Raw genomic sequence first — 10,998 nt, 5'->3', positions numbered from 1 at the left:
TGTGTGCTTGTGATGGCGAAAATTCTCTGCATCCAATTTTGATTCTTGTGATTTCACTTTTGAGTTTGGGATTGCGATTTGTTTGTGTTGGTCTTTGTGTTTGTGTAATTGTTTTTTGATGGATTTAGCACGCACACCACCTGTTCGTCATAATTCCTACGAGGTTGATTTGTATTTTGTTCAAATCTTACTGCCATTTTTTGTTCCCATTTTCGTCGCCCTTTGTTTAATTTTTCGTTTTCTCTCTTATATATAGTTTGGGCTGCATTATCATTGTAGTTTACTTATGTTTAGTTTATGTTTATATTAGTTTCAAACTCTAATACTCTATCTTTTTTTTAAAAAAATGTATTTTTTCTTTCAGGAAAATTTCATTTTTCATGCCCTTATGATGTAGGTAATTATCCAGATACATAGCAGTTATCCGAAGTTTAAAGAGAAATTTTTTTGTCATTCTAAATATCCTCTTAATCATTAATGAAAGAAGATTGATTGCTTTTTTTAGATTTCAAGATATTAGAAGTATCCACTCTTTATTTCATTTAGTATTTGGGAAAATGTTTAGGATGATATATTTACTTGTGGAAAATGTGGTCAATTTTCAGTTGATAGGTAATGGTAAATAATAGGAAGAGCCTTGAATCTGCGCTCTCAATATGCCTATGATGTATTGATGTAGCACTAGCAGGACTGTTAGCTAATGTTATCATCTTAACAATATCTTTTAACAGATGTTTTGCTTTGAAATATGCATCTATGGTCAGTGATCTTCTGCTCATAATACTGCATGATATTCCTTTTATCTTTGATTTTCTGTGTTATAGTATCCGCTTGAGAACAGAGAAAACAGTTTGTTTGTTGAAACTTGCATCTCAATTTCAATTTACAATCAACTTAATATCATGTCTTTTGACTATGTTGTTAGTTGTTAGTATAAGCATCATTTTGTTTGCCTGCAATCTAGATGCCTGATTGAAACAAAATGACATAAAAAGTTATCAAAACCTAAAATTTGAATATAAGTATTTTACCCTGTATTTGTACTTAGGTTCTGTGGCAAAAAAATGTGTTGCTTTATCAGTTACCAATATAATTAATAAAATTTGTGCTTTTACCATCCTGCAGTTTGAATAAATAGACATGCCAGAGACTGAGGTAAAAGCAACTATCAGCAAGTCAACTGGTTTGCCACGAAAGCGCTTCTACCGAGCACGAGCACACAGCAATCCACTGAGTGACTCTCACTTCCCTGTGCCAATATCCCCCAGTCAGTTTGACTATTCCCTCCATTACCCTCAGATCTTTCCATCGTCTGATCAAGCCGATGGTTCTAGAAAGATCCAGTTTGCTGATATTGGCTGTGGTTTTGGAGGGCTGCTCATTAGTCTTTCAACACTTTTCCCAGAAACACTGATGATTGGAATGGAGCTTAGAGATAAAGTGACTGAGTATGTCAAGGAACGGATTCTATCTCTAAGGGTAGCAAATCCAGGTCAATACCAAAATGTTTCTGTGGTGCGGACTAACTCAATGAAGTACATTCCTAATTATTTTGAGAAAGCACAGCTCACAAAGATGTTTTTCTTGTTTCCTGATCCTCATTTTAAAGAGAAGAATCACCGCCGAAGGGTTATCAGCCCATTCTTGCTAGATGAATATGCTTATGTTCTTAAGGCTGGTGGAATTATATACACAATTACAGATGTTGAAGAGCTTGGGGACTGGATGAAATCTTGTCTGGAGAATCACCCCATGTTTGAAGCCTTGACTGAGAAAGAACTTGAAGCAGATCCAGTTGTGAAGCTTTTGAGTTCTGCAACTGAAGAAGGTCAAAAAGTTGCAAGAAATGGGGGGCAAACCTTCCAGGCCGTATTCAGGCGCATTGTGCCATCTGATAAAACTTCATAAACTTTGGCTGCACAATCTTTTGGTGGAATTTGGAAAGTAAAAAATAGTCGCTAAGTGATAGGAATTAGATTGGTTTGGCTCCTTTATAGGTAAACGGTTAGCTACAAAAGGGTTATGTGGCCTTTAGTATCTTCAATTTGTTGTATGTTTATTTTTCATGTTGATCTGAACCCATTCACCATTGTAAGGAAAATTATGAGTTTCTTTCAGGATTCAACCAGCTCTATTTCATCAGTAACAGTTTTGCTTCTGTATGTTCGCCACCAATATGATTCATCACTTTAGCTAAGTCGACTAGAGTAATTTATGCAAACTCAAAAGATGTTCACTTTGCAGGGTGAAAAAACAAACCTTATGCTAAATTTCACCAGAGTTGACTTGCATCTTCTGTGACATCCTCCATCAAATCATTAGTTCTAGTTTGGTGTAAAACCAGGACTTCTAGGATCGAAAACACATCTTGTGAGAAGGGTTTTGAATCGTCACCTGATACAAACTCTTGAACCACATTGTCAACCTCAATCATGCTACACCCTGGCGTTTTCTTTATCCCCTTGCTTCTAATGAGTTTCCTAACATTTGATACACCTTCCCACTTGCCAAGTTCTGCATATATGTTAGCAAGCAAAACATAGTTTCCGGATTCCTCTGGCTCAAGCTCCAAAAGCTGTTCCATTGCAACCACAGCAATCCCAAGATTGCGATGAATCCTGCAAGAGCTTAACAAGGAGTTCCATATCCTTGAATCTGGCTTCATTAGCATCTTAGATATTGCGTCAAGGGCCTGCTCGAGCTGCCCAGAACGTCCTAGAAGATCAACCAAGCAACCATAGTGCTCAATTTCAGGGGCTATATGATACTCCAACCTCATGACATCAAAATATTTCAACCCCTCATTCCAAAACCCTGCATGAGTGCAAGCTGACAAAACACCAAGAAAAGTTATCCCATTTGGTGTAACTTGCGCCTTCTGCATTTTCCGAAACAGCTCAATTGATGCATGAGCTTTCCCATGATTAGCTAGCCCTCCAATCATGGTACTCCAAGAAATCACATCCTTCTCAACCATTTGATCAAACAAGCTCATTGCTTCATCAATGCAACCGCACTTAGCATACATTTCAACCAGTGCATTGCAGATGCCGGTTTTCTGAAGAAACCCGTTTTTACCTGAGTACATATGAATCCATTTCCCAACCTCAAGAGCTCCAAGGTGTGCACAAGCAGGCAAAACAGTTATAACACTAATCTCATCAGCCTCAATGCCCACCATTTGCATCCTCCTGAAGATGTCCAATGCATCACCATAACACCCTATTCCGCAGTACCCGGATATCATTGCAGTCCAAGAAACAATTGTTCTACAAGGCATTTCATCAAACAGCACCCTTGCACTCTCCATCTGCCCCAACCTAGCATACCCAAAGATCAAGCCATTCCAGGAAACAGCATCTGGCTCAGTCATTTCCTCAAACACCTTATGTGCATTCCTCAGATCACCGAATTTCGTATACATATCAATCAGTGCATTCTCGGTCACAGAATTTGACTTCAGCCCAAATTTCCAAACCTGCCCATGAATCTCTTCACCAAGACACCGCAATGAGAGCACCGAACACGACTTTATCACAAACGGGAACGTGAATTCATTGGGCAAAATCGGAACTTTATCTGAAATCCTTTCTTCCCTCATCAGAATTCTCTTGAACACTGTGATTGCTAGGTAGTGTTCTTGATTGTGCGTTAAGGCTCTGATGATTGCGTTGTAAGAGAACACGTTTGGCTCCACGAGTTGCTCGAATAGCAAGGTGGCATAATTTACATTACTGAATTTGTCGCAACAATCCAACATTTTTGTAATCACAAAGTTGCTCTGTGATAGCGAAAGCTTCACGACGTGTGCGTGAATCTTCTTCAATTCCGATATTCTCGCGCAGTTTTTCACCGCGGGGACGAAGCGGTTCTCGAGCTCTCGCACGAGAAATTGCGCGGTTCTCGTTCCCATATTCTAGCATGTGTTACCGATTCACTGAGGTATTGAAGAAGTGTTCAAGGTACCGTTTGATTGATCAGGGGAAGCAGCTACATGGGGTTATGGAGAAGCTAGGGTTAGGGTTTGATTTGGTTCCGAACAATAATCTCATTGATATGTACGCAAAATGTGGCACTATGAAATTGGCATGTTTGGTGTTTGATAAAATGCCACAAAGAAATGTGGTGTCTTGGACGGCTCTGATGTGTGGTTATTTGCAAAATGGTGATCCCAATGCCTCTTTAGTGTTATTCTCTAAAATGGGGCTATCTAGTATTAAGCCTAATGAGTTCACACTTTCTACTGCTCTAAAAGCTTCAACGGTTTTGGGTGTACCTCAGAATGGAATGCAGATTCATGGGGTTTGTGCAAAATCCAATCTTGATTTTGCGCCTGTCGTGGGAAATTCGATTATTGACATGTATTCCAAGTGGGGACGGGTTGGCGAGGCAGCTAAGATGTTCGATGCTATGCCAGTGAGGAACCTTGTGAGTTGGAATGCAATGATTGCCGGATACACCCATGAGAGAAATGGTGAAGGGGCTTTGAATCTGTTTAGGGAGATGCAAGAAAAGGGAGAAGTTCCTGATGAATATACATATTCAAGTACTTTAAAGGCATGTAGTTGTGTTGGCATGGTCGCTGAAGGATCGCAAATACATGCTGCCTTAATCAGACAAGGATCTTCATACTTGGCTCAATCAACTGTCGCAGGTGCTCTGGTTGATTTTTATGTCAAATGCAGACACACAGCCAAAGCTAGGAAGGTGTTCGATCAAATTGAACATAAGAATGTGGTACCTTGGAGCACACTTATTCTTGGCTATGCTCAAGAAGACAATTTGCAAGAGTCCATAAACTTGTTTCATCAGTTGAGAGAGAGCAGACATAAGGTGGATGGGTTTGTGCTCTCAAGTCTCATAGGTGTGTTTGCTGATTTCGCCCTTGTGTTGCAGGGGAAGCAAATGCACGCTTACGCCATCAAAGTACCATTCGGATTAGAAGCATCAGTGGCAAATTCAGTTTTAGATATGTACATGAAATGCGGATTAACAGACGAGGCAGATGCACTTTTCAGAGAGATGCCAACAAGGAATGTTGTTTCGTGGACGGTTATGATTACTGGTTACGGTAAACATGGTATAGGTTACAAGGCAGTTAAACTTTTCGCCGAAATGCAAGTTCATGGAATCGAACCTGACAGTGTGACATACTTAGCTGTGCTCTCAGCTTGCAGCCATACAGGACTCATCAAAGAAGGACAACAATACTTCTCCAGTTTCCTTAGCAATCCCCATTTCAAACCACAAGTAGAGCATTATGCTTGCATGGTTGATCTCCTTGGACGTGCCGGGCGCTTAAACGACGCGAAGGAGCTCATTGAGACGATGCCCTTGAAGCCAAATACCGGTATATGGCAGACACTACTTAGTGCTTGTAGAATGCATGGGGAGATGGAGATGGGTGAAAAAGTGGGAGAGATATTATTGAGAATGGATGGTAATAATCCAGTGAACTATGTCATGTTGTCAAACATGTATGCTGATGCAGGATATTGGAATGAAAGCGAGAAGATAAGAGAGAAAGTGAAGAGGAAGGGATTGAAGAAAGAGGCGGGGCGAAGTTGGGTAGAAATAAATAAGGAAATCCACATTTTCTTCAATGGAGATAGCACACATACACTCATAGAGAAGATTCATCAAGTGTTGAGAGAAATGGAGAAGAGGATGAAGGAGGAAATAGGGTATGTTCATAATATGAATTTTGCATTGCATGATGTTGAAGAGGAATCAAAGGTGGAGAGTTTGAGGTACCATAGTGAGAAATTGGCTATTGGATTGGTTTTGGTCAGTGGTGGGGTAAAAGGAGAGAGGATGGTTAGGATTTTCAAGAATTTGAGGGTTTGTGGTGACTGCCATACCTTCATCAAGGGTCTCTCTAAGGTTTTGAAGATTGTATTTGTGGTGAGAGATGCAAATAGGTTCCACAGATTTGAGAACGGTCTATGTTCTTGTGGAGATTATTGGTAATGCAAAATCATAATTAACACCACGCCTTCATGAATGTCATTTCCTCTGACTTATTGAAGAGAATTGCTGAAGATAAATTTCTTAATCATACTTTTAATTTCTGAACTAGGATCAAATTCATGCAAAATAGGTTCCTACAAATTGGCCTTTTTTTTCAACTTACAAAACCAGAGAAGAGTTGCTGCACTTTTTACTGAGGATGAAACCTGTATTTTTGTCGATAATAAAATTGAAGTAATTTTTGTCAGTGCTAGAATATTTTGAGCAAGTTTTTGTTGGTTAACCATATTATTATTAAATGTTAAAAGTATATGATGATAAATAAGTGGTGATTAAAATTAAATAATGAAACGTTACTTCCAATTTTTAATAGACCATTCACTCCTTTAGAGATCTTTCAATGAATACCAAAGCCTAAAGGCCATGGAAGCACAGGACTCGGCATAATCCATTCTATTTTATTTTTCTATTATTTTCATTTTACCTTCTCTATATTCCAATGCAAACGGATTAGATTATTAAAACACAAAAGGTTGAATCCTTGGAATTATCAAAACTTGGGAAAACAAAACAGGAGCAAGGAATTATTAGGAAACATATTTTTTGGTGGTGATTGAAAACAACAAAATTGAATGATTGATCGATACATGCAAAACTAAGTTGTAGCTGACCAGCATACAATCTTCAAGATGATATTCATAATTCCAAAGCATAGTACATGTCAAGTTGGGATTCTTCTTAAGTTGGATTTCTAAAGAAGGGATGATCAAGGGCTTGTCGAGCTGTTAGGCGTTCATTCGGATCATAAGTCAATAAGCCATGTAACAAATCAGTTAAAGATGATCTTGAAGAATCCACACAGCTTGATACAATATCCTGTAAAGCATATTTATTTGTCATTACAGGTAATGAGGTAATGTTCTTTTTCTTTCTTTTTTTTAATAGGGTATAATTGGCAATGGGATAATAAGGTGAAGTTTTTCATGGATGAGCTGTGTGTTGATGAGTCATCCATGATAATTTTCACCTTGTTTTTTAAACCATGAACCAATAATGGGTTGAAGATTTAAGCCAAGCAGTCACATATACTGGTTTGGGTAAGGAAACAAAACAAACCTCAAGAAGATCGAGCTTCTTAACAGCACGGATGCTTTCCCTTGAAACAGCTCCTTCAGGCCAATTTAGTCTTGCTCCACGCCTGAAATATTTCTCTGCTCCTCGGCTGCGCGAGGACCAAATGGGCAAAAGGATATGTCAGTAAATGATATTATGCTTATGCATTCATAACTTCGGAAACTGTTGCTCTGGATGTATCTCAGGCCTATTAGTATATTTGGGAGGGAAGACTTAAGAGCACAATCAAATTCACTACTTACGTAGATCGTCGGACCATGTGTTCGGGTATAGGTCCCAGCACTCTCTCCATCATTGCCAGGTGTTCCAAGTTTTCATGAGTTTGAAACAATGCTTCACCCTGAAAGAAGTTTCAGGTTTAGAACACTAAGGCCAACTTTTCCATATTCAAGGCCTGTCCAACACACTTGATAGTTATAAGACTCACCGTTAATAGTTCGATGAGAATACAACCAACACTCCACAAATCACAAGGGTAGGACCACCCTATACCTGCAATTATTGTTACAGATGCAGGTGAGAATATGTCAACAGGAACAGCCATGATTTATTCTGGCTCAAGAACTACTGTACTAGTATTGATAATTACATATAGAGAAAAGGCTCAGTCAAAAAATAAAATAATTATTAAGTCTCCCAAATCATAACATCCAGGCAAGACATACTTGACACCGTTTCATTATTGCCTAAATTCAAATACATCAACATAGGAAAGCTACTAAAGTGATCAATCCCATATTAAAAATTAATGGTCGAATAAAAATAAATATGTTAATTGCACAATGCTAAAGTAAAAATAAACCATAAGTAGAACTGGAAGAATTAAGCACAGATGCCCTAACGTAAGCTGTTGTTAACGTTTTCAATGTACTACTCATCATTCATAATTCTTTCCCCAAGGACTGCCTGTCAACCGACCAATAAACAACCAAAACACATTTTCACCAGCTCAACCCATATTTAGTTACCTAGAATGATCTCAGGGGCTCTGTAATGCCTTGTAGAAACAATGGAGTTATGAATCTGATGATCAAAAGCAGTACTACCAAAATCAATCAGCTTAATGGCACTAGACTTGGGCAAGCATCTGAATTGCATTTCACCTGAGGTAATCCTCTGTACCAATTCAACCATTTTCCTTAAATATGTCATAATTGAGTCTATACCCAAATCCAAAAGAGGTTATTATGTTAGCACTATAAAATGCCAAATACCTTACGGGTAGGGAGCTTTACATATTCAGAAGAAATAAGAAGTATATTTTCTGGCTTCAGGTCAGTGTGGATTAGATGTAGTTCATGCATATCTGAATAGGATAGATCACACAAAACAAGAGTAAGCAAACACAACCAAGATACACTGTCACCCCGGACAAAGAAAGTAGGCCAAGGGAGAAAGAGTTGGTTGATAGAATAGTCCACAGAATAATTAAGACATGAGAAATAAACTGAAGGCCAAGAATAATCCACAGACATGCTACAGATTCCAAAAGCTGTCGTCCAAATTCCCGAACAAGGTCCACAGGGAATGGGCAGTATTTATTTCTCTTTAGAAAATCAAATAAGCTTGGTCCAAGCTTCTCAAAGACCTGATAACACCATTAAAATGCATTGAAAGGAGTTTTTCTGCTTAGTTCTCAGATCTACTAATAAAGCCCACATGGACATATTTAAAACAATCCACCATGTAGCTGAACTTAACAACTCAATTCACTTATGTCCTGAATAGAAAGAAGCATAACAGAACAACATAAAGACATGCATATACCACCGGGAAAAAATCATCATTACTCAGAATCGAATCAGCCACCTATTAACATTAAACACTGCGAAGACTCCCCCAAACATAGGGTTAAAAAGGAAAAAAAGGCATCTCCAGATCAATATCTAAATTACTCTAGACAAATTTCTTGTATATATGAACAAACATATTCTGTCTAGAGACACATCATAAGTATACTTACAATGCATATGTGATTTCGGTAATCAAACCAATTCCGGATCTGCACACAGCTGCAGAAGAGAAATGTTCTTTAATGTAAATATTACTGTTGCTTAAATTTGGAAGTACCAAATCCGGAAGCCATTTAACATTGTTAGGGTCTTTACCGTGAGATTCCTATTTCACCCTTAGACAGACGTTGAAGCACATCAATTTCAAGCATTGCTGCTTCGCGGTATTTCCGAATGCTCCTAATTACCTTGACAGCAACGTATTCTCTGGCTTGGCGATCCCAACATTCCAAAACTCGACCAAATGTGCCTACAGCACTAGCAATATGCTGAATGACACAAGCACAGTGACAAAAAAATTAAAATCTTGTATTCAGAATCAGAGGACACTTGACCGCTAACCTTCACCCATCTTGCTGAGGATTTTATCTGTCAAAATCAACAAGACCTTAATATGAGGAAATTTTTACCCAAAACAAGGGTTTAAAAAAAAATGATAGAATAGCATAAATGAAAACCCTATCTGAAACTACACGAACCTAACTTAAAATTATAAAATAATAGTTTAACAAAAGAAGTTCATGGTATCTAAAACTAAGAAACTAACAACCGAAGGAGACTCAAGTTTTCAACATATTTACAGTGACTTTTTAAAAAGACACGAACTTTAAAAGCAAACAGAAGTATAGAATACCAATAAATTGTTCAGTTTTTCCAATTGTAAGCATGCATAAAAAGAATCTCAATTGTTCATTTTTTTTCCAAACCAATCGATACAAAATAAAGAAATATATAAATTGCAATTAAGGTGCCAATTACATCTAGGAGTGAGATTTTCGCCAAGATTGAAGACATAATGGCCTTCACGATCGTCGTCCCTTCTTGGAGGCGAGGCGTGCCTCTTTTCGATTCCTTCATCAACCACACCCGTTTCAGCCTGCAAGGAAAGCCAAGAACAATCTCAATTTCCATATCCATATCATGCAATTGAAAACCAAAAACCCTAAAATCTCCAATTTCCAATTAATCGAGAAAATTGAAGGAACCTGCTGGGATGGTGGTGGTGGTGGAGGCACGTCCCACGCGAGACGAGGGCGTTTGCGGGTTCGTTCCCTTTCCATCACGCGATTAGTTTCCACAGCTACCATAAATATAAATACGAATACCCAGATATCATAGATACCCTAAAAAGTTGCAGCTGCAGTAGCGAAGGGGAAATTTTGTTCACTGAGAAAAAGAAGCAAAATTTATGTTAGGGATTGGAACTCTGAAATCAGTGAGAGAGCAATCAAGCGCAGAAATTTGTTGAAGGATTATGTTCCCGCAGATGAGATGAAAATAATGAAGTTGAAGAGACATTCATTAGGGTTCTTCTTTTCTTTTCCTTTTTCTTTTTCTTTTTCCTTTTTTGTTTTATTTTTTAATTTGTGTTCGGTATAACTGCGTATTTTGTGCACTACTCTGTAATTGGGGGTGGCGCGCTGCTAAGCTAAACGACTGCGCTTTTATACTGTATTTTTTGTATTTTAGAAAATTTACTTTAAACTCTTATTTACTTTTGAGTTCAGTTTTGATTTGATAAAGACATGATTATCTAATCATATATAATAATACATTATTGGTTATTTATTTAAAAATTTTTTATACTTATGGTATATGAAAATAAAATTTTACTTTTTACTAATTATTTTTTTATTTATATTTCACATAGTTTTAGAATTTAATTTTAATATATTAATTATATAAAAAAATTTATACGATTATTTAATCAAATTAATGTATTTATATAATTTTTAAATAAAAAATATAAAAATTAGTTACCAATAAAATACCTTTGATTGTTTATATAAAACTTATTCATATGGTCCACAATTAAATTCCTAATTTTATACTAATAATGAATGACTTAGGTTTACATTTATGTTGCATTTTAGTTTTATCT

The 10,998-nt window shown here is 37.4% G+C and overlaps 4 protein-coding genes across 5 annotated transcripts in view; 2 read left to right on the top strand and 2 right to left on the bottom strand.

Moving 5' to 3' along the window:
• Positions 1-2,146, top strand: part of LOC107623835 (tRNA (guanine-N(7)-)-methyltransferase) — a 2,677-nt gene extending 531 nt beyond the window's left edge. Inside the window, exons 2-3 of one of the 2 annotated variants that reach the window (XM_021114279.1) lie at positions 365-397; positions 1,126-2,146. In XM_021114279.1, coding sequence (XP_020969938.1) covers positions 1,141-1,908 — 768 coding nt within the window. In that variant the 5' untranslated portion in view covers positions 365-397; positions 1,126-1,140 and the 3' untranslated portion in view covers positions 1,909-2,146. The remainder of the gene's footprint in view (positions 1-364; positions 398-1,125) is intronic. The other variant, XM_016326221.2, reaches the window with a different exon arrangement.
• Positions 2,017-3,936, bottom strand: LOC107623834 (pentatricopeptide repeat-containing protein At2g20540). The gene has a single exon (XM_016326220.2). The coding sequence runs from the start codon at positions 3,911-3,913 to the stop codon at positions 2,273-2,275; it is 1,641 nt and encodes a 546-aa protein (XP_016181706.1). The 5' UTR covers positions 3,914-3,936; the 3' UTR covers positions 2,017-2,272.
• On the top strand, positions 3,892-6,587 carry LOC107623833 (putative pentatricopeptide repeat-containing protein At3g15130). Its single transcript, XM_016326219.2, has one exon. It carries the CDS (start codon positions 3,922-3,924, stop codon positions 5,968-5,970), a length of 2,049 nt encoding a protein of 682 aa, XP_016181705.1. The 5' UTR covers positions 3,892-3,921; the 3' UTR covers positions 5,971-6,587.
• On the bottom strand, positions 6,489-10,538 carry LOC107623385 (serine/threonine-protein kinase AFC3). Its single transcript, XM_016325623.2, has 12 exons — positions 10,103-10,538; positions 9,876-9,993; positions 9,459-9,485; positions 9,213-9,366; positions 9,068-9,116; positions 8,578-8,692; positions 8,319-8,410; positions 8,073-8,220; positions 7,532-7,596; positions 7,347-7,444; positions 7,087-7,192; positions 6,489-6,846 (listed from the first exon to the last, which is right to left on the bottom strand). The coding sequence occupies exons 1-12, from the start codon at positions 10,202-10,204 to the stop codon at positions 6,709-6,711; spliced, it is 1,212 nt and encodes a 403-aa protein (XP_016181109.1). The 5' UTR covers positions 10,205-10,538; the 3' UTR covers positions 6,489-6,708.

Source organism: Arachis ipaensis, chromosome B10, assembly GCF_000816755.2.
Source record: "Arachis ipaensis cultivar K30076 chromosome B10, Araip1.1, whole genome shotgun sequence".
Taxonomy (NCBI): Eukaryota; Viridiplantae; Streptophyta; class Magnoliopsida; order Fabales; family Fabaceae; genus Arachis; species Arachis ipaensis.
Note: the sequence above shows the minus strand (reverse complement) of the source record. Positions and strands in the feature narration are given on the sequence as shown.

What these genes read in the sequence shown, in the direction of transcription:
- LOC107623834 (XM_016326220.2), bottom strand. Translation starts at nt 3,913, where the DNA reads ATGGGAACGAGAACCGCGCAATTTCTCGTGCGAGAGCTCGAGAACCGC.
- LOC107623833 (XM_016326219.2), top strand. Translation starts at nt 3,922, where the DNA reads ATGTGTTACCGATTCACTGAGGTATTGAAGAAGTGTTCAAGGTACCGT.
- LOC107623385 (XM_016325623.2), bottom strand. Translation starts at nt 10,204, where the DNA reads ATGGTAGCTGTGGAAACTAATCGCGTGATGGAAAGGGAACGAACCCGC. An exon ending in GCTTTTGGAATCTGTAGCAT is followed by an intron (nt 8,411 to 8,577) that starts GTCTGTGGATTA and finishes TATCCTATTCAG; the next exon opens with ATATGCATGAACTACATCTA. An exon ending in AGAAGCTCGATCTTCTTGAG is followed by an intron (nt 6,847 to 7,086) that starts GTTTGTTTTGTT and finishes TATGCTTTACAG; the next exon opens with GATATTGTATCAAGCTGTGT.